The 27,369-nt window shown below is 52.5% G+C and overlaps 1 protein-coding gene across 11 annotated transcripts in view; it reads right to left on the bottom strand.

The window, feature by feature from the left end:
• Positions 1-36: 36 nt before the first annotated feature.
• The window catches only part of ANKS1A (ankyrin repeat and sterile alpha motif domain containing 1A), an 85,926-nt gene continuing 58,593 nt past the window's right edge, over positions 37-27,369 (bottom strand). For 5 of the 11 annotated variants that reach the window (XM_031605740.2, XM_090124550.1, XM_031605746.2 and 2 more), the window contains 12 exons: positions 21,044-21,150; positions 12,805-12,903; positions 12,509-12,661; positions 11,770-11,877; positions 9,603-9,767; positions 9,185-9,310; positions 8,908-8,979; positions 8,432-8,518; positions 7,923-8,060; positions 7,269-7,439; positions 6,758-6,856; positions 37-6,110 (listed from right to left, as the gene is read on the bottom strand). In XM_031605740.2, coding sequence (XP_031461600.2) covers positions 5,991-6,110; positions 6,758-6,856; positions 7,269-7,439; positions 7,923-8,060; positions 8,432-8,518; positions 8,908-8,979; positions 9,185-9,310; positions 9,603-9,767; positions 11,770-11,877; positions 12,509-12,661; positions 12,805-12,903; positions 21,044-21,150 — 1,445 coding nt within the window. In that variant the 3' untranslated portion in view covers positions 37-5,990. The remainder of the gene's footprint in view (positions 6,111-6,757; positions 6,857-7,268; positions 7,440-7,922; positions 8,061-8,431; positions 8,519-8,907; positions 8,980-9,184; positions 9,311-9,602; positions 9,768-11,769; positions 11,878-12,508; positions 12,662-12,804; positions 12,904-21,043; positions 21,151-27,369) is intronic. The other 6 variants (XM_031605745.2, XM_031605747.2, XM_090124549.1 and 3 more) reach the window with 5 other exon arrangements.

Below are 27,369 nucleotides of genomic sequence, written 5' to 3'. Positions count from 1 at the left end.
TGTCACACTTAGGTCACAGTGACGACAGGGCAAATGTGTGTCTAAGTTTGTTTATTAATTCAGTCTGTTCTAAGTTGTACAATTATGAAAACAACAAAACGACTGCTGGAAGCCCAGGAATATTTACAATCTCGCCTTGTTGTAGTGAGGTCAGTCTATGTTGTTGCACAGATTGGTTATGTTTGGTACCACAAGATGTTTAAAATTCAGACAAATTCAAACAGATTAACAATTGTATATACAGGAAATAAAAGGAAATTCAAGTATCAAAATACAGACAGATTAAATAACATTTGTATTACAAATCAGTCCCACTGTCATACATCACAATTAGCAAAAATGTCTACATTGCAAACTGAACTCGACTGTTCTCTGCCCTGTTAGGGAATCTCAGGTTATTCTTCCACGGGTAAGAAAAGTGTTTGAGCTAGATCTACTTCGTAAGAGCAGCACATTTACTTCCTTTTGAAAAAGAAAAAATTAAATTAAATTAAAATGCAGTAGGTAATGCCAATATGAGACCTAAAAGGGAGACTTTTTGCAACAAGACAGCGTTGCAAACTCTGTGCTTGCTCTAAAAGAAAGATCTGATTGCATGGAAATGATGCAAGCAGAAAAAAGCCAGAGGAAGTTCTGCTGCTAGAAGCTTCTGAAGTGGGGTGGAAGGAGCATTAAAGCAATTAAACCCACATCAGCTGCACACAGAACAGTTGTTTGGAAGTACTATTTGGCATCTGGTCTGTGTCTCACAGCAGCCCTGTGATGGTACCTCACATTTCATTGGAGGCAAGTCCTGTACGGTGCCCTGTCTTCTCCCCAGGAGGGAAACAGGCACATAGCCCCACAAAAACTGCATCAGTTTTTTCTCATAAAAAGAAAAATCCCAAAGCAAGTTCAAACAGCTACAATTAGCTTTTTTTTTTTTTCCTTTTTTTTTTCCTTTTTTTTTTTTTTTTTGTAAATACAAAATTAAAAAGGATAAAGCAGCTTCAATTTGGAAAATAAAAAAAACTCATCCCCTCCTCTACTGAAAGAAAAAGACAAACACAGTTATCTATCTTGATTCTCAGCCTGGACTCATGCCATGTCCAACTGGAAGTCTGTAAAACACAAAACCCAGGGCTGCACCGCCTGTCCCAGGCAGGCAGTGAGTGCATTTAGATTCTAACCAGCACCAGAAATGCAGAGCACTTTCCTCCAGATACCGTGAAACCCTGTGGGGAGGAAGAGCCAAAATACTGCGTAATGGATGGGCTAACAAAGCACTTGGAGTTGGTGACCCAGGATCAGTCTCCAGCATGCAAGTACCTCAAAAAAAACCCACTGAAATGAAAGGGGAAGATGCACTGCCAAAACAACTGCTGTCCATGAAGTGAGAAAGAGTATCTGGCTAAAGAACTGCTGGATCACTAAAGACAACCATGGAATTACACACAGGACTGGAAAGAACCACCAGGGTCACAACGTCCAGCCCCCCGAAGATTGGAGTCTTCATCACCACTTCACCTCCAAGCCAACCTTCACAAAGCTCATGTATGTGTCAGAACAGAAGGATGTCCCTCCTCCCAAGCAGAGGTTCAATTTGCAATCTCTCCAAAAAGACTTGTTGCCAACACACCAAATATTTACACTTACACCAGTATGAATTGCAACATACGCATAACAAGGAATGTTAGGTTTTCTAAATTCATCAATGTAAAAAAGAAAAATAATCTCCGCTTCCCCCTCCTCATCTTGTACAGGTCTGTGCCCTTGGGATTACGGTTCACTTCTCTCCTAGTCCTACCAGCTAGGGAGACTAAATCCTGACATACAGCAGCAGCCGGAGTTAAACAGACATTATTAGGGCATATCATCCTGGGAAAGCAGCAGGGCACCACATCCCCGACCACTGCAACCCTGTGGGGATTGTACCAAACTGCTGCGCTACATTTTTTGCATCGGAAGAATTAAAAATCACAACTTTCCTAACAGCCTTCCCTCCAGGGGAACAGCGCTGCGAAAACACATCAGCCACAGCCAAAACTGCTGTTAAATCCTGCTGTGATTCAAAGAGGAAGCAAGCAGACAGCACACCTCTGAGATGGCAGCTTTGGGGCTGCTGGGGCCAGGCCATCCGCGGGTCAATAGGATTTATCCTCGGCTATGGACTGTGTCAGTGGAATGCCCAAAATGTAACTCCTCTTTTGTTCGTCTTCCAAAATCGTTGCACTGATTAAATAATGAGCTAGTATAAAAAAAAAAAGTGCTAAATCACAATTGAATAAGCTTAAAAATTAAAAACAACACCCGACCCTTCAGGGCATAACTGCATTTAAAAAACAAGACAGGTGCACAAGAGGCTGGAGAAAGGACTCCTCTCCAGGTATTCAGTGCGTAAATGGGAAGAAGTTGTGTCCTTGCCATAGAAATGTCAAGTATTGCAATGCAACAGTTCTCTGTAGGGAAGCAAGCTTTGTACCATCAGTAAATACTTGGCCACAGCCACTCTGAGGTGAGAGATCCTTCGCAGACTTTTCCTTAAGTGATTTCCATTGGCTACAAAAGCATGGAGTGGCTTTGAAAAGAAAGGATGCAGACTTACCCTGCAAGGCTTCTCACACTGGAGGAAGTTATTTCCAAGAATTTGGCGTTTCTCTACTGTTCACCCAGAATTGAAGCAGATTTAAGTACCATAAGAGATGCACACACCACTCCCACCGGTAAGACTTTCTATTGTACTCCTTGCTGGACTGTGCAGATTCTCAGTAAATCATTTCTTTTTTTTCCCCTCACCAAAAAAAAAAACCAAAAACAAAAAACCAAAACCACTGCAGTGCTACATTTAGACTGTGAACTGGATTTGCTCTGTATCATTTCACGTGTGAAAAAGAAACGGGTTGAAAGCAGTTTGTCTCAGACTAGAAAACGTGACATCGCTCGGCCTCGGAAGTCTCAACTTTCCTTTGCTAGAAATGGAGAGCTGCTTTTCTCAGCTGGTGGCTGGGATCCCTTTCCCCCTCTGCTTTGGGAGCCCTCACTGAGCAGCCATGCACACCCTCAGAGGCAGACACCAGTGCCAGATGGAGATGGTCTTCGTGTCAGCAGGCCACTGCTTCTTAGGTCTCTGCCCCGTTACTACATTTCCGTGGTAGGAGACAGCTGCCCGGAGCTCAGCTTTTCAGAGGCAAACAGAAAGGAAGATAATGGAATGAATGATTTCCGAGTCATACAAACACAAAGTGCCGGGAAAGACGAGGCGTGCAGCCAGGAGATGAAACAACCGTGAGGGTTATGGACGCAGAGGAAGCTTTGCAGTTAGGCAGGGCTGCCTGCCACCCCGGCCGGGGTAGGGTCACCCTCAGGAAGGCACGTGCACCAGTGAGCCGGTGTCAGGAGGAGCCGACAGATCCCAGCTGAAAGCAGGGGGAGTGCAGAGCTCAGACCCTCAAAGAGCAGGCACACGTGTGGGCAGCTGCACGGTAAACGCCAAACTACCATTGCTATCACGAATTCAGCTTCTCTCCAAAGGATATAAATGCCTCAGGGCACTCTTATAGCTTGGAAAGACACTGAGCATCCAACCCAAACCCCAGAGCTCCGCAGACACTGCAGCATTCTGGGCATGGCAGTATGACCATTGGCTCTGTGTTAAGGGCTTCCTGACAAGTGAATTGGACATACACGGCTGGGCTTTGCTTCCCTTGCTTTAAGGCAATCCCTCAAGTCCTCTCATTTGGATTCCTACCAGCCTGGCCCTTGTTTTGAAGTCAGTTTGCCACTCAATGCCATTAAGCCAAGAAGGATTTGAAAGATCAAACCCATTCCTGAGGAAGAGCTCAATAAAGATGTTGAAACATCTGATTTCACCACAGGGCTGTGGAACAGAAGCCCCAGTGGAACTTGGGAATGAGAACAAGCAAGTAACAGGTGTCAGCAACTCAGGGTTGCTGGTCTGACTGTTTATTTCTGATGGCAACTGGTGATCATGAAGGGAGATTTGGGGGTGAAATCTAAACTCTTTTGCAAGCAGAGCATTACTGGAGCCCTGGGTGCACCATGTCCCCCCACACACACACCATGCCCACACAGATGTGCCACACAGCTGAGTGAGAAGTGCTGTCCCCTTATCTTCCCATCTCTGACATACGCTCACTGTCACCCCCAGCTCCCCAAATCTGGGCTGTGGGGGATGTGGCAGAGACGCAAAGCCCACGGTGAGGCACATCAGTGAGCTACAGCTCACTTTCAGCTGCCCCATCTGCTCAGCCCCTCCATGGGAAAGGTTTGGCAGCTGGGGTGTGAGACAGCATCGCTCTGGGACTGAGAGCTCCATATTCTGTTGGAGAGCAAAGCGGAGCACAATGGGTTTGCTGCCACTGTGTGGAAGTTGCAGTGCTTTTCACTAAAGGGCCCTCAAGCAGCTGTGGGGACAGAGAGAGCCTCACCCCCTGAGAGGTAGGTATGTGTGTCCCCATCCTGAAAATAAGGAAACTGAGGCAAAGAGAGGCTCAGTTGTTGGGACACACAGCAAGTTGGGGAGAAGCAGTACTGGGCTGAAGCCCTGCTTTCCAGTGCTGGCAGCTACTGAACCACCCCCATCCTCCTCCTCTGCTTAATTTTTCAGCTTTGCAACTGGAAGAGAAGGAAGTGGGGACAGACCCAGGGACAGTCTGTGTGGGCAGATGTGGGTTGAGGGGCATCACACAGCATTCCCAGAGCTGCCCAGCTTCAGTCTGACTGTGCTGAATGCCCTGCATCCCATGCAAACAATTTCCAGCCATATCATGGAATCAAAAGTGGCTTCTACCAAGATACACAGAAATGGGGACGTTCTCCCAGAGGAAAAACATGTGCACTTGGGAAAGAGCCAGGAAGGCCAAGGTGCCCGCTGACACATGGCCATTTCTAACCAAAAACCCTGCTCTCACAGATGAAAGGCAACAGATGTTTCAAGATCCCTATAGCTCTCATCGTGCAATGTTTTGTAGACTGAAAATAGGCTGTGGGTCAGCAGCAGACTGATTTCAATCACATCCCTCCCCTTTGGCAAAAACGTGAAACCGCAGCAAACGCACTGAGCACAGCACAGCTCTGCCTGCTGCACCCCCTAACAGCACGGCTCAACCACTGCTCCTTCCCAGCACGGGGCCAGCAGCATCTGCCTTTCAGTGCTTTTACAATCTGCAAAGTGAGAACTACACCCATAGCTCACAGTGGTCTGGTGAGCAAGAACAGAAGGACTATGGGGGGTAAGCCCTACAAGGGACAGAAATGCATGCAGCCACACAGCTCCTGCAGGGCACTCACGTCCCCAAGAAGGGCCCGAGCTCACAGTGGGAACAATGGCACCCAGCCCAAGGCTGTGCCCCCAGCAGAGCAGCTGTTCTGCTCCACACTTCGAGGAGAGAGGCTGTGAGCAGGGTCCCCGCGAGGAAATCTAATGAAGGTGTTATTTGCAGACAGCATCACAGTGGTTAGTGTCGATTCAAGTGACAGTAAGGAGAGGGGTGACTTCACTGGAACAGTGTGCAGCCATGGCTCAGTCGGGAAGCAGAGGAGCTAGAAGGAGGGAGTGCGTGCACCGCAGAGACAAGAGGTCTCCATCAGTCCAAGGATAAGAAGGTGAAATAGAAAAAAAGGCCTGGGGGAGTGCCATGTCACCCCAGGGAGTCACAGTGCCAGAGCGAGGGGAAAGACGTGAAAATAGTGGGCAGCTTCCTGGCTCCGCGTCTCGGATGCCCCCAGCCTGCACCCCTCTGCACCTCCCACCTGATGGGGATCTAACAGCGTGTTACCCTTGTTTCCGAGTAAGGAGAATTCACAGTGTTCAGTAGTGATCAGGTACAAAAGCCGTTTAAGTCTACAGTCTCTTAAGTGCTGCTGCCTTTGACGTAGTGCCTACGCGGGGCTCAGTGCGAGCAGCTGGAGGAAGAGGGAGTTTAGAACAGCAGACAGATCAGATCGCAAAGGCACGGTTAGACTATAGGTGGACACGGGGTTTGTTTGCTTTAGAAGATAGTGGTCTCATACTTAGTGCTGAGGGTCCGCTTGGAGTCCTGTTTGGGGTCCACGACCCACGAGACACTGGCATGAGACTGGGAATCTTGGTCCACTTCAGGGGGCTCCAGCTGGAAACAAAGGAGAGAAGAGTCCATTAGCTTACATGTGCCTGTGGGAGCCCGAGTCTGGGGCAGAGCAAATGGGAACTCAGAGCACAGAGAGGCTGCTGATGCTCATCCCCAAACCATGTACGTGTGCAGGGCTGCAGCTCTCACTGCGGAGGCGTTTGAGTCCTTCACAGCTCAAATATTTCTAAGCACATCGCTCTCAGCCCAGCACCCTGGGATGACTTCCTGAGCTAGGCCTGCAAGTCCCCATTACCATTAGCGACAGCTTCACCTCATTTCACAGACAAGCATGAAAAATTCAGCACCACAGAGATGGCACTACAAAAATAAGAGGAGAGGAGACGGCTCCTGGCAGGTGAGCTCTCTCTGACCAAGCAATGCTTTTTCATCCTGTCCTCCACAATCAGGATCCCAGGGGAAGGTTAACGACACCAGGAAGAGCAGCACAGTTAGCTGGGAGCTGCCGCTCTGCGTTAGCAGCAGCTGGGAGCAGTGCATCCCTGGGGTTAATTTGAGCCCTGGGATGAGGTGGGGGAAGGCAGCAGCGAGGACACGGGGCCATGGTGGGAGGTGTGGGGAGCGGTGGCAGCCGGGGCAGCAGCCCAGGTCGGTTGGTGATGGAAGATGGCAGGAAGAAGGGTAAAGACCTTAGCTCCAGGACTAACAGACTGCAGCGGCAGGTAGGAGGGGCGGTGAGTTGTACAGGTGTGACAGTAACAACAGCGGGTGTCGGGAGGGAGCGGCACCTGAGCGGGGGGAGCAAGCAGAACACAGACAAAAGGAGACATTAAAGGAAAGCAATGGCTTATGCAGCAGTCCCTGCTCCTCAGCAGCTCCAAGTTAGGCTCGGTTTAGCTAAGCGGGCACCACCATGCTGCAAACTGCAGGTTACCAACTGATCTTTGCATGTGGAAACGGAGCTGGATCCAGCAGGGCACCCAATCCCCCAACCCAGGCTGCATCCCCCCTTCCTGTCCTGCCCCACACGGGAAGCCCAGGCACGCAGCAAGCCTGCCAGCAAGCAGAGCCACGGGCACTGCAGCACCAGCAGTGCCTGATGCTACAGGCCACGGGGACTTCTGCACCATGAAGGGGGAGCTTTAAGCAAGTTGTGCCCAAGAAGAAGCCCAGCTGCAGCCCCCAGCTCCATGTACGTACTGCGGATTTCCTCATGCCAGCTCGTGGTTTAGGCACCGGTTTGGAAGATTTCGTTTCGATCGTTTCTCCCGCTGCAGCACCCAGAGGTTTCGCTCTCTGGGCTTGGAGGGCCAGCTGGTAGGCGACCTCGAACGCCTGCCCCAGGGTGAGGATGATCTCATACGTCAGGTTCTGCAGAGAGAATGCAGGGAACACAGAGCTGTTAGTGCACGGGAGCTGCCTCACATCGCACAGAGCCCACACACTCAGCAGCCAGGACCACCTATGGGCTGCTCCAACCCGTCTGGCATTGTAAAGAGAAAGAGCCCAAATGTTTTGCAAAGCTGATTCTGCCCAGGAATAAAAGTGAGCAATGCTGTCACACTCTCAGTGAATTAAAAGGCTGTTAGATCAGCCTATTACATTGCTCATAATTGAAAGCGTATCAGGGTTTTGTTCACAGAATATTCCCCAAGAGGGAAAATCTCCCGCCCTGGTTTATTCAGCACTAGAAATGGCAGTAATGAAGCCAGACAAATATTCTCTTTGACAACAGAGTTGCAAAGTAAATGCATTTTGAGCCAGGACTCCTAAAGGAATCTTTTAGGACAGAAATAGCAAAGAGAGACCTCTCACTGCAGCCCCAACCCTCAACTGCAGCCCCATCCCACTCACCACATCCACGGTGCTGAAGACGTGGCAGTAGTGGTGGCTGGTCTGCAGGTCCTTGGTGATGTAGGCAAACGTGCAGAGATCCTCAGGGTCCTGGGCAGCACAGGAGATGTTACGGATCTCATGCTCAGCAATGACATTCTGTAGGAAACAACCACAAGTACTCATCACCCTTATGGGAACAACAATACGCTCAGCAAACAACAGTGGTTCAAAATGTGAACTGGGGACAGTGAGCACAACAGAGACTGGCAGGAGGGGTTTCTCCCAGCCAGGCCAGTCTCAGCTCTGTCCCATGGTAGGAACAAATGGCAACACAAGCAGCCCACATGCCAAGCCTACATCATTCAGATAGCCATCGTCACCCTGCTGCTCTCCCCATGGCTCCCAGCAGCTACACAGCGCCTAGCCATGGCTTCTGGAGCTGCCAGATATGACCTGCAGCCCCTCAAGCAGGTGGCACTGCAGGCCACATCCCTCCAGACACCGGTTTTGAGGCACTTTGAGCTCACCTTGTTAGAGGCGTCGATGAACTTCACTCCTTTGTATGTGATGGACAGTATAATGGTCGGGATTTTCTTCATATGCTCTGTGGATTTCTTTAGAAAAAAGAACATTCAGCTGTGAAACAGTGTTCCTTTCCTCACCACCCCCAGTCCTGCTAGTGGCCAGGAAAGACCCACAGGCCCTATAACATCAGGCTTTTGGGCACTTGGACCAGGAGGAAGAAAACCTGCTTTTAATGGAAGCAGACAGAAAGGGACAAGGACCTGAAGTTAAACCTTTTATCCCAGTGAAATCATCTGTTTTCTCACTGCACAGACATTCAAACTACAGGGAAAAGTGCTGGTGGGGGATCAGCTCAGTAGTGATAGTGGCTCCCCGTGCTGCCTTGTCTGCAGGGTGTGGGGAACTGCAGCTACACCAGCATCCCCCGTCCCGCCCCATGTCACCCACCACAGCTGTGACTGTCCCGTGGGCTCCATACCCTCATCTTGGCACAGGCATCCTGCGTTGATTCTGTACCTCGGAGGTCCTTGATCAGCATGGAACCCAGGTACTGTTTGGAAAAGGGGACGTGTTAGCACTGACAACCTGAAGGCTTCAGGCTGGAAACTTTCCAACCCCAAAGCAGCACCACAACCCAACAGCTGTGGCTGCAGAGGCACAAGTCACCCATGGAGCAGGGAGGACTGTGACACCTCTATGTGCAACACCCAGAGCCTCCTCCCCCTCCCCAGCTGCAGAAGCCAAAAGCCACTTACGTTGGCCTCGTACCCGCAGGACTCAAAGATGAGCTTCTCTGGCTGGTGCTGCCAGTTTTGGACCGGTGCGTAGGGGGCAGCCAGGCTGGGAGGGCGCAGGGTCAGCTTTGATTCCCGACGGTCCTCCTGGAAGGGGAAGGAACACAGGTGTGAAGCCACAGCAGGTCCATGCCAGGCTGCAGCACAGATCTTAGCAGGGCTCTGTGGGATGATGCAACGAGGTTTGCAGTGGGCAGACCTCAAAGGGGCTGGGAGGGCTGAAAGTGACACTGCCCATGGATGTGTCACCAAGGTGAGCCAGGCACAAACAACCTGCTGGCATCAGCTCCTAGTTTTTGAAGTCTCAACTCCTCAGTTAGGGGGTGATGCACTGAACCATGCAGACGGGCCCACAGGATGCACAGCAGCACCCACTGACCTGTGCTTTGAAGCGCTCAACTTTGGAGTACGTCGCCAGCTCGCTGCCACGCTCGTGTTGCCTCTTCCCAGAGTCCCCGGAGGGCAGCAGGACATCAGCAGATCTGCCTGTGCAGGAGTCGTTCTGGCTCAGAGGTGACGACGTCTGGGACATCAAGTCCTGGCACTGGAACAGGCAGAGACCAACAGCCACCCTGGTTAGCTGGTGCCACCAAGAACCACCCTGGTTACCCAGTGCCACAGCCCTGTGTGCACTGCTCTCCTCTGGCTCTGCCAGCCCTGCTCAGGGGCTGCTGCCACCCTCCAGCACCAGACACAGGATGCAGAGCTGATGCTGGAGCAGCTGCTGCTGCCTGAGCAGTTGCTCAAGGTGTGAGGAAAGGAAGAAGTGGCCACACACAAACCTGTACCTCTGTTTCTGGCTGGGATTATTTCTCCCTAGGAACACCAGGAGCTGGCACTGCAGGCTGCTCCTCCCAGCACAAAGGGTGCAACAAGTTGAGCTATCAGGGCCAGCTCCTGCCCTGCAGCCTTCAGGCTCAGTGCCTTCACTCACCTTATTTATTTCCCACTCAATGTCCCTGCTTTGCTCCAGGACCGTTCTGGGCAGTGTCTGCCTTGCCCTGCCCTGTCTGAGGAGGGCAGCAGGCACACAGGGTGTTCTGAGCACAACGGGCTCCAATGCGTCGAGCTGCCCCTTGTGGAGCTGAGCACCCTGCTGCCCAGTGTCAGCTCTGCCCAGATGCCTGACAGCCGGGCTCCTCCCGCAGGCAACGCTCACTGCCTGGACGTGCCAAGCAGGCAACACACGGAGCTCACAGCTGCAGCACGCATTAGCCCTATTCAGCAGACTTGCTTAATTTGCCATTGACGTCCTTCCGCTCCCCAGCCAGAGCCGGGCGCTGGAACGCACCAGCTGCAGCACCAGGAAGCTTTGCAAATGGCCCATTCTCTTTTCCAACCCCCCCCCAGCCAACATATCAATCAGCTGAGGCTACACAAAGAGCTCCTCTCCTCACCACCGCTCTGCCTTCAGTCTCATCATCTCAAGAGGATGTTTGGGAGGAGCTGCCTCCCTCCCACCTGCGCTCTTGTGGTCGGAGCAGAGGGGTGAAGCTGCAGGGTTGTACCCTCCTGGCCCCCAGGCTCTGCGTGCAGCAGCACAAATCCTCACTTTTTGCTCCCAGATGGCAGCTTTGTAGGAACAATGGCAATTCTGAGCACTCCTCTCTCAGCCAACCCCAGCACCAAGTGTCTGGCATCCTATGGCTCCCCGTGCCCCAAAATTCATCCACTGCTTTGGCCGGAGTACATCACTCCTGGCAAGGGGAATATTTGCTGCTGTGTGGTTCAGCCAGAGCTCAGCAGTGCTGTAATTTGTTGCATCTCTGCCCAAGTGCTCTGGAGTTGCAGCTGTGTGGAGATGAGGGGACTTTTCCTACAACTGTGAGGTTTTTCTGATGTGGGCACTCAGGATGTAAAGCAGCAGAGATGAGGAGGAAGCACACATGAGTTCAGTGCTGGCCAAGCCAGAGCCAGGCAGGCTGCAGATTGCCCGAGTTCTGCTTCACTGTATTCAGAGTGAGAGCCCTGAGCCCTGCATCCAGCCAAGGTGGGAAGTGCAGAACCATTCCTCCTCCACACACCAGTTGTGCAATTACCTCAACACTTCCAGCAATCTCTTCCAAGGCCACCAAGTATCTGAGAGCCAGCACTGACCCAAACTACCAGGTCAAAGCCATTTTGTTCTAATAAGAAACAAGCTTTTTTCCTCTTTTTTTTTTTTAAAAAAAAAGCAATACCATTTTCAAAGATCACTCTCTGCACTCATTACTCCCAACACCTACTTTCAAAGGACTTTTAACTTAAATATTGACATGGTAGGGTTTTTATCTTTCTTATTGATTTTGCTAGCCAGAATTTCCTGGGCACAAAAGAAGCACAGTAATGCTGACTGTGCCCCACTCCCTGCTGGACACCCACCCTAAAGGCTCTGCATCCCCCAGGGGTGTCAGCTACTAACCAGAAGGAGATGAGTGTACCCAATAGACCTGGAATTCATTCTTTGAATGAAAGGGGGGGATGTGGAGGCAACAGAAGCAGAACACAGCTACCACTGAATGCTCTGAATAGACACTGTGGGCAGCAGGGACACTGCATGAACTCACTCTCAGCTGTGAGAAGCGTGGTGGCTTTGCTGGGGGTTCCTCATAGGGCCGGTCAGCCAGCGAGGCGATGATCCTCTTCCGATGGCCCAACAGGTTCACCTTCAGCACCTGTGGGAGAGACAATGCTGAGAAAGAGAACTTGTGCCAGCGCAGGGGAGCTGCACAGTGGTTTGTGGAAGTTCTGCAGTTCCTGGGGCATCATGGGGTCATTAAGGCTGGAAAAGACTTCTAAGTTCACCAAGTCCAATCCCAACCCATCCCTACTAACCAGTGCCACATCTCCACATTTCCTGAATCCCTCCAGGGATGGTGACCCATCATTCCCTGCAGTCTGTGTTGGTGCAGCACGGCTCTTTCAGGGAAGAAATGTTTCCTCATACCCAGTCTGCTCCTCCCCTGGTGCCATGTGAGAGCATCACCTCCTGTCCCACTGCTGTTAGCTGGGGGCAGAGGCCAACCCCCACCTCACCACAACCTCCCTTCAGGACATGAAGTCACTCCTAAGCTCCTCTTCCCCAGACTCAGCCATCCCAGCTCCCTCAGCTGCTCCCCAGAAGACCCTACTGTGCTCCAGACCCCTCAGCTCTGTTGCCCATCTCTGGACATGAGGGGCCAAGAGGGACAGCTTCTCTGCCCTCTGCACAAAGCAAAGCATCCCCCTTCCAGCAGTCTGTTTGCATTTAGCACTGCTCCCTGCAGGGAGTGCAGGCAGGACCCTGGCACTGACAACAACACTCACATTGACTATTTCAAGCTCCCAGAGGTTTTTCACAGTGTCAATAGAGCTGTAGCCGCTCGAGAGGAAGGACTGGATGTAATCCTGCAGCCCCAAGGAGTCAAGCCAGGCAGGGACGGACGGTTGGCTGTTCCCATCGCAGCCCAGGGGCTTCAGCTATAAAAGCAGAAAGCAGAGAGGAGTTAAAGCCACAGGAGGCAGGGATCCCAAAGCATACAGTGTCTGCAATTAACACCATGCTCAGCCTTTTGCTTCCTCTGTCTCACAGCCATGCTGGGCAGTGCCCCAGCCCTGCTCACCTTTGGCAGGGAGCGAGCTGCCTGCAGGAGCTTCCGGCGGTGCTGCGGGTCTCCGATCCCAATGTCCCGAAGGTCCTGGTCCTCCATGACATTACAGCCCTGTGGGGACAGGAAGGTGCACATGGGAGCAGAGCCCACACACAGGGCAGCAGCTGCCCCTCAGATCCCCTGCAGCCTCAGGGCTGCCTGGGAGGAGGAGGACATGGACAGAGCTCAGCCCCACAGACCAACATGGGGCACAGTGCATGGCATGGCTGTATCCCAGCACAGCACACTGCAGCCATCCTCATCCAGCCAGGGAGGTCTCAGACCATCATTAAAGCAACCTCCCCACCACCAATGCTTTGAATGCTGCCAACAATGCCATTCCTCAGCTGCCGGAGTAACACCCAGCCCTGCCCCATACACTGAGCCCATAGGGGGCATTGGGCTCTGCTCATCCTCCCTCCTGGGCCGCTGAGAAAACGCAATTTCTTTCCAGGAGAGCATGTGAAAGTCACATTTCTCCTCCTTTCCCCGCTTCAGGCAGCAGCCCACCCCAGAAGCACCACACACTGCTGCAGCCCACCTCACCCCCCTCCCACCACCATACCTGGGCTGGGCTCAGCTCCACACAGCTCTCAGCACTGCAGCCAACGAGCTCAGCACCACACTGGGACCCACTGGGACCCTCCCAGCACTGCCTCCCTTTGCTCCCAGGAGAGGAGCAGGAGAAGGGCTGAGCTGGCAGCGCTCCGCTGCTCCACATTTTGGTTTTATAAGAGGAACCTCATTAAAATCAGCTGTCGGGCACTATGCTGCTGCAAGGGCACGTGGAGCGGCCAGGGCTCCAGAAAGGGACTGAGCAGGACATGTACCTGTCCTCTCCAAATGGCAGCGAGTGTTTGGAATTCCTCCCCATGCTGCACTGTCTGTAGCTGCTCAGCACGTCCACCTCGCTCAGTCCCACCTGCTTTAAGTGCAGCATCAGAGCTGTGCCCCCAAAGAGCCGCTGCTCCGCTGAGATAAGTGCCAGGAGAACCATAGAATTAACGCTGCGCTAAGAGCTGCCCGAAGCAATGGTGCTGCCCTCAGAGGCCAGACTGCAGAGAAACAATTATTTAGCAAATGACAGTAGCAAATTAAAGCAGCGGGTGGCCGGGGAGCAGCAGAGTGCTGCATACACACAGTCGCCACCGGCCCCATGGAAGTCAGTGGGCACAATGCTGCCTCCATTCGCCCTTGCTGTGCCAGCGTGCCCCATGCCCTCTCCAGGCTGCCCCTTTCCAGTGCCCGGGGTGAGGTAGAGGCCCTTCTCCCACCTTTGACATCTCAAATCTGAGGAAAACTGCTTGCCACGCAGCGAGGCTCCAAGCTAGTTAGACACTCAGAATCACAGCTTCCTCACTGCTCCTTATTTTTATGTGTCACATTAAATTCCCTCAGTGCCAGTCTGCATTCTCAGGGTACTTAACAAGGATAGACAAAGCATAGCAGCTCTGAATACATCATTACAGCCCATTGTGCACGAGCTCTGCTCGGAGGAGCGTCCTTTAAACCCATCCGGATTTCATCTCCAATGAAAAAAAATAATAATCTGCCACTAAAATAGATAATTAAATGCAAACGCGCTGGGGATCTTTTAACCTTTGCCAGCAGAGCAGCTGAGCTTTGTTCTCAGACTGTGTGCATTTAACACGCCCTGCAGACAAAGCTGAGGTCTGTGCAGCGCTCCCTGCCTCCCAGCCAGGGCTTGGGTCAGTGCCATGCTCCCAAGGCTCACCTGCAGCACCAGGAGCCCCCTGAGCTGTTGGGTTTCAGCCACGAATCTCAGAGGGACTGCTGGGTTAGGAGGATTTTAGAAATGAGATCATAAAACAAAATAGTTTTTCTTGTGGGTTGGTTTTTACCAGCAGCCAAAGGTCCCCATGCCCAGGTTGGACATCACCTCCCCTGCACCACGGTCCTGGTCCCCTGAACCCAGTTCTGGGTCCTCCAAGGACAAACGCCTGCAGCAGAGGAGGAGGAGAGCTGTGAGGACCTCTCTGCTGCTAGCCCCATCCTCCCCGGCTCAGAAATGCCAATTGGAATCAAGAAAACTTTCTGAAGACAGAGTTGAGACTGTATTCGTTGTGACAAGTGCTGTACCTTGTGCAGGCTGCAGGCTGAGCACAGCGCAGGGCGCGCAGGGCCAGGGCTCTCCCTGCACTCCTCCCCATCCCACACCTCTCTGGTACCCCCAGCTCCAACCTGGAAGAGATGGGATGGGACACGGTGCTGTGCCACCCTCAGTCTGGGTGCCAGGTTAACACAGAATGGTTGGGTTGGAAGGAACCTTAGAGACCACAGAGCCATGGGATGGTTCGGTTGGAAAGGACCTTAAAGATCACAGAGCCATGGGATGGCTGGGTTGAAAAGGCTCTTACAGCCCCCAGAGCCCCACCTCAGCTATGGGCTGGGTGCCCCCCCAGATCAGGCTGCCCATCCAGCCTGGCCCCATCCATCAGTGCCCACCTGCTCGCCTGGTCTGCCTATGGAAAGCAGCTTTTGGAGCAGGGTTCTGCTCCAGGACATGGCGCTTCGCATCCTGCGCTGTAATTAAGCAGCCTGCAAGACTCCAGGTTTCTCATTAAAGGAAAAAAGCACAGTCAGAGGGGTTACGCTGCATGACGCAGTGTGGGCTAGGTGACCCTAAAGAGGAGCATGCCAAAATCAGAGCCTCTGAAATCTGCCAGCATCTCTGCTCCAGCAGGGCACTCTGCGGGCGCTTAAATACCCAATTTTCAGATGCTGCTTCTTACTCAGAGCCTGGCTCCAGTCCATTCTCTCTTTCCAGCTAAGGAAGGGCCCAAGGCAAAGAAAGTTCCGTATAGGACACGCAGTCCTCCCCAGCCAGCAGCACAGCACAATGAATCCCAACCGACTCATAGGAGTGCTGCCTTGTTACCAACCCACGTATTCCAGACAGAACTGTGGGGAAGATTGGGACCAGAACGTGTTTGCTATTAAAAGCAACAGATGCAAAACCCAAACACAGCTTTTCCAGACTAGCAAACATCCATAGCAGAGAGCCTTCAGCTGGACAAGCCAAAGCATCCATTTTTCTCAGATTAATGCACACAAAGCTCTTTCTTTTTTTTCCCCCTTCTCAGTAAATTCAAGGCAGCTTGTATCTTGTCAAGGATTTTGCTGCCACTGCTTTTGTTTTACATGAGCCTGGATGTGGGAAACAGAGCTGGAGACACAGCCTGAACAGGGATAACAAACAGCCCGTCCCAATCCCAACCCCACGCACTGAGCTCTCCTGGCTGGGTTAAATAAAAGGGCAGTGAGGGTGAGGGAAGGCAGCAAAACTGAGCTACAGTGAGGGCGTTCCTGGGAGCTGACAGAGGCACTGCAGCTGGAAATGAGCTGCCCAGGAGCCCAGTGGTGGCTGAAACCAAGCGCCCTCCTTCCCTGCAGTGTTTGGAAGGTGCAGGTTTGGGCTCAGCCCCTTCTGAGCTCCAGGAGCTGTACAGAGCTGCACTCGGAGCAAACACGTCCTGTTGGACAGGGCAAGAGCAGCTCATGCTGTGCTAATAGCCAAACCCATCAGCTTGTCCTGCACTCCATCTGTACAAGCACATGGTTTGCACCGTGGGGCTTTTCACCCACAGGGTCAGCACAGCATCACAGCCAAGGGACTCAGAACTGCCCAGCACCTCCAGCCCTGGGGTCAGCCAGCCCCGCTCCGCAGCCCTACATCTCCTGACCCCACATCCAGCCCCCTCCCACCCCCACCTCAGAGCCAAGGGGGAAACAGCAGTGCTTGGCCACCTGAATATATGTCTGCCAGCAGCCTTTGGGGTCTGCCCTGCCCTTACTGGTAGCTGCTGTTTGAGGGAGCTCGGTGGAAACGAAGGAATGAGCAGCACTCAGTTTGCAGACCAGTGAGGTCCCAGTGCTTCCCAAAGCAACAGCTGCAAAAGGGCTCCTATAAAAATCCTACATTAGTGCACAGCCACTGCATTTTTGTCTCGTTTCCCCCCCATGCACACGCTGGCAGTGCAACAACGGAGGGAATCGGTCACGGCTGTCAAATCTGGGCAATTTTATTGAGAGGGGAAAAAAAATTAACCGCTCCTTTAATGGCTTTTTAAATGTTTTTTGGGCCAGGAGCTGCTCATGAATCACATGTAAGCATTCCCCAAACTGCCAGCCCTGCTTCACCCACTTTGCTCCCCAAAACCCCTCCAGAACCAGCAGGGAGTTGAGCCACAGAGTGAATAATACGTTCACACCTTCCAGAGATAAACTGAAAACCATCACAAAGACAAAGCACGGCCCTCAGAGCTGCCCAGGCAGCATCTGAGACACACTGCAGGGCTGTCAGGGGATCCACTGCACTGAATGAACCCATTCCCACTTGGACAAGTGGCAGAAATCCCAGCACGAGGGTCCCGTTCTGCTCTTAAGGGGGTTCATTCAGTCTGGGAAGCAGCAATGCAATGTATTTCCAGCATGCTGGTGGCAGTGATAAGCAGGAGACAATGCCACGTAATGGGGCTTTGAGCTCCCCAAGCTGTAAAAATACCCCGTTCTCCCAGTGCTGCCATAATTTGATCACTTCTCCCCGATTATGAAAAGAAATAAACACACACACACAAAAAAGCAGAGGTGCCCAGGGCAGTGCATGAGAACAGATTTCTGCTTCTGATGCTGTCTGACTGAATCAACATGAGCTGCTTTCCGCACCCTCTGTGGGAACCCAGCCTTGAACAATAACAAAAAGCCACGAGAAGTGGCTGAATTCCTCTACCTGCTCCTCTGTGAACGAGAATGCCTTCGGACTGAGGAAAAGTTCAGCTGCAGAGCCATCACAGGGCTGAGCACAGCCTCCCAGGGGAGAGAAGGGCTTCTACAGGCATCTGGGTTTGACCTGCAGGATCCAATGCACGGCTGGCACTGCAGGTAGCAGCTCTTCCCTCCCTGTTTCTGCAGCCCCCAGGCAGGCAGTGCCCTCAGCACAGCAGTCCCAGCAGGGCACTGGGAAGCTCCACGCACCCACAGCACAGCACTGCAGCTCCTGCTGCTCACAACACATGGAGCCCTCTTAGTTCACACTCCGCTGACATTCCTCCCACTCTTCCACCCCCAACCCCCAGTTCATTACCAGTCAAGGACAATTAAATCGATTTATAGTGTGTTTTTTGGATGACACTGCTTGCTCGCTGCTGCAGCTTTGTGATCTGACCTTCTGTTTGCTCCTCCAGCAGGGGTGAGGCTGTGGTCCCCTGGAAGCCCTGTGCTGTGCTCCTCCACACAGGGGGCAGGGCTCTCCCTGCGTGGTTTTAGGGCACCCTTGGTTCATTTCCACAGCATGCAATTCTGCTGAGGATGCAATTCTGCCCAGTGCTACTCACGAGGCTGCATTTTGGTAAGGACAGCACGGCACTGCCAGCAGCTTTCACTCAGTTATGTTTGCACCAATAAATCCTTGCCCTCTAAGGAGGGCTTCAGCAAGCTGCAAAGCAGAGATGAAGCATCACCTCCATTTTCTGGCCTTAAATCCGCAGCTGGCCAAGCAGGCTGCTCCCCAAACTAAAGCAGAAGTTTGGTGTCACAACCACACTGCCCTGAGCAGCAGGGCAGGCAGTGAAGGTCATTCAGCAGTGATGGAGAGGAGGAGAGGAAGGAGCTGCTGCACAGAAACACCACAACAAAGCCACTGCAGGGGAATAAAGAGCTCCAATCTGTAGACCACACTGTTCAGAAAGAAATGGGTCTCTTAGAAAACGGAGCTCCTTCAATGCAGCCCATTTCTTCCCTCTGTCGAGAAGCAAAACCACATTCTGTCTGCAACAAATGTCGCTTCTGTTCCTTCCCAGAAGCTCCAACACCACATCAAACCGACGTCCCTGTAATCCTGCTGCCTTGTGGCAGCAATATCCACTCCATCTGCAGTCAGTGCCCATCAGGATTGTTTGCTCTGAGCCATCCCATGTTTGGCTGAACCCAATCGGTGTCGCTGAGATGCTCTCGTGTGTCCATAGCAAACACTGCAGCACTCAGCTTTGTTTTACAGCCTTACCAGGAGTTTTACATCACAGGAAGACTGACTGGGAAGCTGCCTTAAGAGTGGAACACAGCACAGCATGGGGTGGGCAGTGCTGCAAACCCAACCTGCCTGCAGCACCCAGGTGGCCAGGCAGGATGCATTCCTTGCACTGATGCATTAACACCAGTGTGTCCTCCCTCCTTACCCTGGTGGAGTTGGTTTGCTCCTCCCTGCTAACCAACTCCCTTGCACTCAGAGCCTCTGCCAAGTTCCAAAAGTGGGAATATTCCTAACGAGAACAGGCTGATGCTGCTCAGAATCAGTGGGTGTTGCAAGTAATGCTTGTGTTCATCCCAAATTCCCACACACGAGAAACAGAGAGCTGCACTGTGAGGAGTCAGTCCTGCTGCAGCCATTGCTGTCACCAAAGCAGCCCCAAAATGCAGCAGAACTTGAAGTTTGCTGTCAGGGGAAGCACTGACCTCATACAGCAGCTCATGGATAAGGTCCCAAAAACAGAAGGCAACTCCTGCATCCTCCAGTGTTTGTCTCTTACCAGCTTTGTGCTCCAAGGCCCTAACAGGGACTGATCCCTTCACAGAAACCAAGCCCAGGAAAATAACACCACTTAGTTTGAAATAATCATTAGTGACCAAAAGCGGCAGTTCATAAAGAAATTGTTATATTAAAAAGGAAAGGGATGGACAAGCTGACACAGTGGGTGCTGGCAGCTGCATCCTTCAGTGCTCACAGCACCGGGCAGCTTTAATAATTCATCAGAGAGCATCAAAACCAGCATTAAAAACAAGCAGACGATTTGTTCCCTGCTTGTATGCAGAGGTTTTACTCCTGCAACACCAGACGCCGAAGGGAAGGAACAATGCTGAGGGGATTTGGAAGAATTAAACTTCCATGCGTTGGCTTCGAGTCCCGAGGACTGAGATAAAGGGATGCGAGAGGCAGATCTGACATGGGTGCCAAAGTAAAAAGGATAAACAGCAAAGAGAAACTCAGCCAGAGCTTGCAGGAAATCCTCAGTCGATGGTTTGACCCTCTAAAATGGAAAGGAATGAGCAAAGGAGAGCATCCCACCCCTGGAAGGAGCAGGAGCCCACCTCCTCGTGCTGAAATTCTGCCTTATGCAGTCCATGACTGAGCACTGCTATTGACTGCAAATGGGCACAGTCTGTAAGAACTGCTTCTGAACCCCCAGCTCCACTTCTGCAGGGTAAAGGAAAGTTCCTTCCCTTTGTTACCCAACTTCTGCACCGAGGACTATCAGCACGCTGGTGGGCAGAGCCGGTGCAGGGGAAAGGTGCTAATTGCTGCAATGAGAGCAGCTAATTGCTGGCACAGTGAAAGCCAAAGTTCTGTCAGCAACGCGGGGACAAATGGAGTGTTTCATTTCAAGTCACTGCACCATCTCAGGGCATCTCAAGCCTTCCCTTTTTCCTCTAGCCATCCTGAATGCCTTCACCAGTCAATGGCTGCTGGCTTCCAACAGGGGGGAGCTCCCCACATCCCCTCATCCTCACCCCTCAGTGCTCTCACTGCCCCATTACCCCCAGCACAGCTCCAGACCACGTGCCCCCCCCAGACACCTCCTCTCTGTGCACCCACAGCACCAGAGATGCCCCCGCTCCCTTCCCAACACAGCCCCCAACGGCCCATCCAAGGCCTGACATCCAGCTTCAGCAATTCCTTTTGCAAAACCCAAAGGCGTTTCTTTAAGCTGCACAGAAGGTGCTGTTCCCCACTCCCAGCTCACTGTCCCACACCAGGTTCTGAGCTCAGCACCACAGCCCCGTTTCTGCACGCTGCTTATAGGAAAACCCACGATGTGAAACACGAGGCTGCTCTCATCCTTAGGTTTCAGAGCCAGCAGTGCCAAGGCAATGAGGTGCAGCTCATCAAGGCACGTTGGCCCGCTCAGAGCGAGGATACCTCCAACAAGAGGTCTCCCACCCACAACACAGGCAGTTTGCTGCTTTCTTCACACACAAACAAACCTCAGTTCCAACTTCTCCAGCAAATCACATCGCAGGGATTCGAGGCGGTAGAATCAAATTTGTATCAGAAGCAACCGAACCGACACAACCCTCACATCCTCCTTCGGTCCAACCTTCTGTGCAGCCCCAGACCCACCCTGCTGGGCTGCAGAACCTGGATCAGGGCTGCCCCAGCATCCCGACATCGACCCGCGGGTCCCAGCCCACCACTTACCAGGAAACGGACATCATCAAAGCCGTTCAAAAGCAGCTTACTCTCGTACTGCTGCAGGCCGATGGACTCCAGCCACTCCCCCACGCTCTGCTCCAGCATCCGAGAACCTGACGAGAGAGGAATCGGCAGACGCTTGAAAAGGGAAAAACTGTTAAGGCGGTAGCAGCGGCACTCTGAGGAAGACAGATGGCATTGCCACATCATAGTCATTACCATAAAGAAACTCAAAAAATTATGCTCAGAGTACAATCAATGGGCTGGCAGACAATTCCTCTTGTGTGCACAGAGCATGGACAACAAGCCTCCAGCACATCCAAAGGCTCTAATTGTATCCCAGCGAGCACTCAGAGAAAGGAACCCCGCGCCCGAGCAAAGCGTCCTGGGAGCAGGACATCATCACATGCACTGCTTGCAGAGCTCGGGCAGTTCCTTGCCAGGCAAACACACAAAGCCCAGCCCCACGGGGACGCCGGTGCTCTCCTTGGTTCATCAGAAGGGGCGGGAGGAGGGCGGCCAACTTCCAGCCCCGGCACTCCCTGCTGGGCACAACTGCGAGCGCTGCTCAGGATCGCGCAGCACTGCGTGGCTCCTCTGCTCCACGTGGCTTTGGCTGTGCTGCGCTGCCCAGCGGGGCTGCAGGGAGGGCCAGGAGCATTGAGGGCACAAAGCAGCTAGAGAGAAAATGCATCTTCATGCAGCTGAGACACAACGCACACGGCGGAGGTTCAGGAAAGCAGCAGAAGCCAGACCAGAGCAGCTGTCCGCAGGAAGACATGCAAGACAAAGAAAGCACACAAACTGCAGCAGAAGATAAGAAGGGCTTTTACTTTTTTTCCCCAAGCAGTCCTGAAAGAGGCAAACCATGGTAAGGGCTTTTTCTCTCCATTAGTGCATTAGAAGAAGCAGAGGAGCAAGTGACCCCGAGCATGAATCTGAGGGTCCCACACAGTCATGTCACCGCCTATCCGGACGCATGGCACCTGGGCACGCTGCTCGTGCCAGGCTGGCAGAGCCCAGCTACACCTCCACGTGGGCTGACAGCCAGAAGGGCAGAGGAAGCAGTGCACCCAGTGCTGCCAGCTGCCTGGTGCATGCTGGTGTTTGCCCTTCCTTCATGTTCTGCAGCTGAGGGCGGCTGCTGCATGTGAGCTCCGGACTCAGAGGGGCAGCAGCTCTGGAGAACGAGGCATTTCAGTTCCTTGCTTCCGAGCCACGGCCAAACAAAAAGAGACCAAGAGCGAGCACACCCTCTGCTCCTCCTGCAGCAGCTCAAGTCCGAGAGCTCCTCAGCAGCTCCTGGCAGCCTTTGGTAAATGAGGATCTTCCCAACAGCCCGCAGCAGCTGTACAGACAAGCTCTCCTTCCTTCACCCCTGGGAAGAGAATCTGAGGACTTGTTACTCTCCTCTGGAGAAGCTTAAGAGATGACAAGAAAAGTTCAGAAATCTCCTTTTCATCAGGGCATTTGCTATGCAAGACAGCAGGATTTTCTTCAGTCTGCTTAGCACGTCTGCGTTTCAAGGGTATATGCAAATAAAAAGACGATCAAGAAAAGAAAAAAAAAAAAACAACCAACACCGAGTTTGCTTTCTTTGAAGCTTCAGGTCACCTGCAGCTGTGTGGAGCCCTCCGAGCCGTCCTTCCACCCCCGCCCACTGCAATGGCTGCACGGTGTGGAGCTCACGGCGCTGCCTGGAGATGCCTGGGGTAAGGGATGCTGCTCCGGGAGAGCCGGCCAGCCCTCCTAGCACACACTGCAGCACGAGGGATGCAGAGATCATAAAGGGCTGCTGTCTTCCTCCCCTAACGCAGCCTGTACAGAAGGGCAGCATTTAAACCTGGAATTGCCGTGCCAAGCTCTGGGCTCTCCATCCTTCCCTCCTGCGGGTCGTCCTGGTGCGCAGGCAGCCCGGCAGCGATTTCATGTCCCTGCAGAGCTGCAGCAGTGCTTTGTCTGAAGGCAGCCAGCTCCACGCTCGCAGTCCTGTCTGCTGCTCTCGCATCGCCTGTCCCTCCCTTCTCTCCATCCTCTTTTACCCCTCCCAGCTTTTCCATCCAGCAAGCAGCCTTCGCAGCAGAAGCCGCAGGAGAGGGGAGGGAGACGGCAGCTTTATCACCCTCCAGTGGAAATGACTGACTTCTCAGTGTTTGCTCGGTGACGGACTGCACGGCTCGGGTTTTCAAAGAAATGATGTTGCAGGTCTGCTCTGACAGTTCCCAGTGATTTGTGGCTGTGTGAGAATTAATTTATTGAGAGGGAGGTGAGGAAACGGCTTGCTGCACACCGCGGCGTTTCTGGAGGCAGTCGGGGTATTGGCACGGGGGAACAAAACCACAGCAGCTCCTTCCCCTGAGCTCCTGAATTTGCTTTAAAAAAATATTATTTACTCCACCTTTTGTACAATCAAACGTATTTCTTCTTTTAAAGGAGAAAATCTGCAGTAAAAGCGCAGGCTTTCTGGTTTAGAAACCACTCCAAATGAAGGCAAAATGAATGGGGCTGTTTGGAAAGGGGAATGGAGGGGTTAACTGTACAAAGAAAAAGAGAACAGATGCCTTGGACATCCCTGACTAAAGCCAGAAAAGTCCATGAGATGTGCATGTTCCGAGGATGACACAGGAGCAGATCACTGCCAGCCTCCGTGCCCCCCAGCAAGAGCCTGATCACAACTTCTGATTAAAATAAACTGCTCGTTCTCAGCCAACTCAGCTCCTTCCTTCTCCTCCCGCTCCAAATTTCAGGAATCCTGCCTTTAAAAGGTCATGGGGAATGCTGAGGAAGGGGGAACAGCGGGCAGAACGTAGTTAGAAATAATTAAAAGTTGTAGAAAAAAGCAAGGCAAGAAATTCGGTTCCTCTCACAACGTTTCTCAGGTGACAAAGCAACCTCAAAGAAAACAGTAAAGGGACAGGGGCACGGTGGGCTCAGAGAGGTCCCTTTACACCTCACTGTTTCCTTGAGGAAGCAATAAGCAGGGCATGCCTGATGGACAGCATCACCCCATGTGCCCAAAAGCACAACCTGGCGTGGTCTGAGGGCACCCAGCCAAACTTCACCAGGAATAAAAAGCTGCAAAACCAAGCCTTGATAGAAGTGCTGTCCACACACACAGACAACGCGTAGAAGAAGCAAGGCAGGCATTTGTTGCTACAGCTGGGGCTGATGAGAGCTGGAAGTCCTTAAACCTACAGAGGGGGCTACGAGCTCAGGCAGTGCATGAGGCAAGAAGGATGAAGCCATTAGTGCTGTCAGATGCAAGAAATACAACTTTACTGGAACTAAAATCCATTAGCCAAATGCAGACTGCTAATATTTCTTCCTCTTTTGCCCAGCCAAACACCAGGCATGTTTCTCACATCTCAAGCCAAGTGCAGAGGTAACTCACCAAGCCCCAAAGTTAACTGCTGTCCATGCAGCACACCTCCTGCCTGCATCAGGCTGATCCACAGAGCACAACCCACTCAGCTCCTCAATTCTGAGGACAGGAATGCTGCCTGATGAAGCCCAGCCAGCAGCACACAGGTTTCCTTGCTGAAACCAGCAGCTCCTGTTCCAGTGCCCCATGGCTGCAAGGAAGGAAGGGGTGAGCAGGGGAGGTTGCTGGAGCTCAATAGAACACATGACTGCAAAACAGAGGTGCACAGAGACAGACTGAATGCAAACATCTCTTCCCAGGTCAAAAAAGCTTTTAAGGTAAGGGTTAAGGATCCTTTAAGAGATGCTGTTCCTCGATCCTTTATCATCCCAGAAGCACTTACCAACACACATCAGATGGACCTCCATCCCCCCCACCTATTCCTCCTCACCATCAGGATTATGCTGGAGAAATACACCTGAAAGGCTTCCTCACGTGCTCCAGCAGGAAATCAGGGGCTGAACCTGTTGGCCCAGATGATTGGGTTTACAAAGCAAGGGTTTGGGGACGGAGTGGTTGGTTCTGTTATGCCGTTTTACAGAAGAGGAACCAGGGGTGCAGAAGTTTGCCTGGATTTGCAAGGGGCACAGCAGGGGCCAGGCCTTGTCCCAGCTCAACTCCAAGGTCCCCTGCTTCTCCTAACTCCAAGGCAGCTGTATGATAACCACTTGTATGCACAGACCCAAGCACACTGAGCTCCGCAGCAGCTGCCAAACAAGGCACTGAGCCTCTACAGGCAAATCAGTGATCCCAGGCACAAAACGAGTCAGAAGCCCCAGTGTTCTCAAAACCCATCCAATTTTGGAGATGAGAGCGCAGATGGGAAGCTCCCTGCATGTTAGCAAAGCGATGTGACCCATCAGAACAGCCCTTGCAAACTTCTGACCAGCAAAAGCGAAACAATGCCAGAAAAAAGAAGGGCTGTGCTGTGGGCAGTGTGGGATGCGCTCCGACCTCGCAGCAAGGGGCTGGCAGAGCATCTCTGCTTTCACTGCAATGGAAAGGAAAGCACGGCTGCAGATCTGCATGCAAGGCAGCCCGCCCTGAGCACGAGGCAGCTCAGCCCGTGGGGATATGCAGCACAAGGAGCAGGCAGCTCATGGCTCTGCCTGCTGCTAAGCCGGGTGTCCATTTTGCTGCGAACTCTGCACAGCAGCAGCTTTTGCTGAGGTGCAAAGCTCCTCCTCTCCCCTCCATGTTAGACCTCTTCACTAATGATATCGATCAATCACACGCGCTGCGACAGCTACAGCCCACAGTGGGGAGAGGAGGGGGCTTGGCAGCATGCTGGGTGCTGTTGGACTGGACCAAACCCCACACACTGCAACATAGCCCTGCAAAGCCCTTTGGCCCTGGAAAACATAAAGCCCTAATCAGTATTTAGGGCAGGCATGGGTTAACCCCCTGCTGTGGGCGCATGGGGGTCCCTCCTCACCAAAGCAAAAGCCCAAGTGACAAATGGATTGAGATTAGTTGTACTCAGCAGGCGTGAGCTGCATGTGCAGATGTGTATTAGCATCTCATCAGTGGGAAATGTTGCCCACTCGGAGCAGTTTGGAGGTGAGAGATGCAGGAGGACAAAGTCCCTGGTGGTGCAGCTCTCCTGTGTCCTCCATCACACCACAGGAAGACAAACAAGCCGAGTTCTGCTTTTGTCTTTGCTTCTGACTAAAGGCAGAGAGAAGAATTCATTCATCGAGTGCAGGGGAAGCACCTCTGCTGTGGGCAGCCTTGCTCAGTGCATAGCAGTACCTTCAGCTGTGCTTGAAAAAGCCTGGCACTGCCCACATTTGTGAGCAAGCAGATTGACCCCATCCAAAGCACTCAGCCAGCACAACAGCCATGCTGACCTGCAGCTGGAACCTGCCCAGCCCTGCTCCAGCAGTGATGGGGAGGAAGATCCCACAGAGACACCCAGGAGCATCTGGAGGAGGCTGTGGCCCCAGGCAGGCAGGGCAGCTCCTGGCTCCTCGCAGGGTGCCCTGTGGTTGGTGTCCCACAGGACAGCTCTGCCACCACTGAACTGCTCTCACTGACAAAAAGCATTTCCTATGCCAACATCTTCAAGGCTCGGGTTGTCTGAAACCCTTGAGCAGTACATGATATTCAGTCCCCCTCGGTCCCCAGACAGCAAAGTTCACCAGCATCCATTTAATCAAGCTCTGCTCGCGTGTCTCACTACAAACAGCCCCGTTTCAAAGGCTCCATTAAAGCCAAGCAATTATCTCCTCCTTTGAAGCCCAGCACTCACTCCATAGTTGAGGACTCGCAGCTCCGCCTGCAGCAGCGGAAGGAACAAATTCATCACCCAGCTGCTGCTTTCCGGAGTGAAGCTGCATTTCGGGGAGAGAATTAATCCTCAGGAGCATCTCAGCCATGCAGAAGAGCTGGGGAGAGGTGGGCTGCCCTGCGTGGGACAGACACACATCCAGGGACATCTGCACTGACACCAGAGCTCCATCAGCCCCACTTCCCCTTCCTATGCGCTTTCCTCAAGAGAAAGAACAAAAACGATGGGATAAAAGCATTGCCAACGTTGGGTGAACGGAGGTAGAAGCTCAGAAGGCTCCTGGTTGGCACACAGAGCCAGGACACACAATTAGGCCACTGCAGGAGGAAGATTTTTTTTCAATCAACTTGGATCTGACAGCTGCTCTGCATCCTCAGAGAACCTAAACTCAGGGCAAGCAGCTCTATTCCCCATACCTCAACCTCCTCCACTTACAACATCTATGAAAATGAAAGTGTTTTAACCCAGGATCATCTCCTGATGCTGCATTGCAGAGATAAGAGTTACAACAGTTGCTGGAGGAGGATGCTGCTCTGTTTGAGGAAAATCAATGCACTCAATGACACCAGGATCCCTCCCTCACCTTGGCTCAAGGAAATTTCTAACAACAAAGACAAAAGG

The sequence above is a fragment of the Phasianus colchicus genome, chromosome 25, assembly GCF_987193195.1.
Source record: "Phasianus colchicus chromosome 25, bPhaCol1.hap1.1, whole genome shotgun sequence".
Lineage (NCBI taxonomy): Eukaryota > Metazoa > Chordata > Aves > Galliformes > Phasianidae > Phasianus > Phasianus colchicus.
This window is presented reverse-complemented; position numbering and strand designations above follow the sequence as displayed.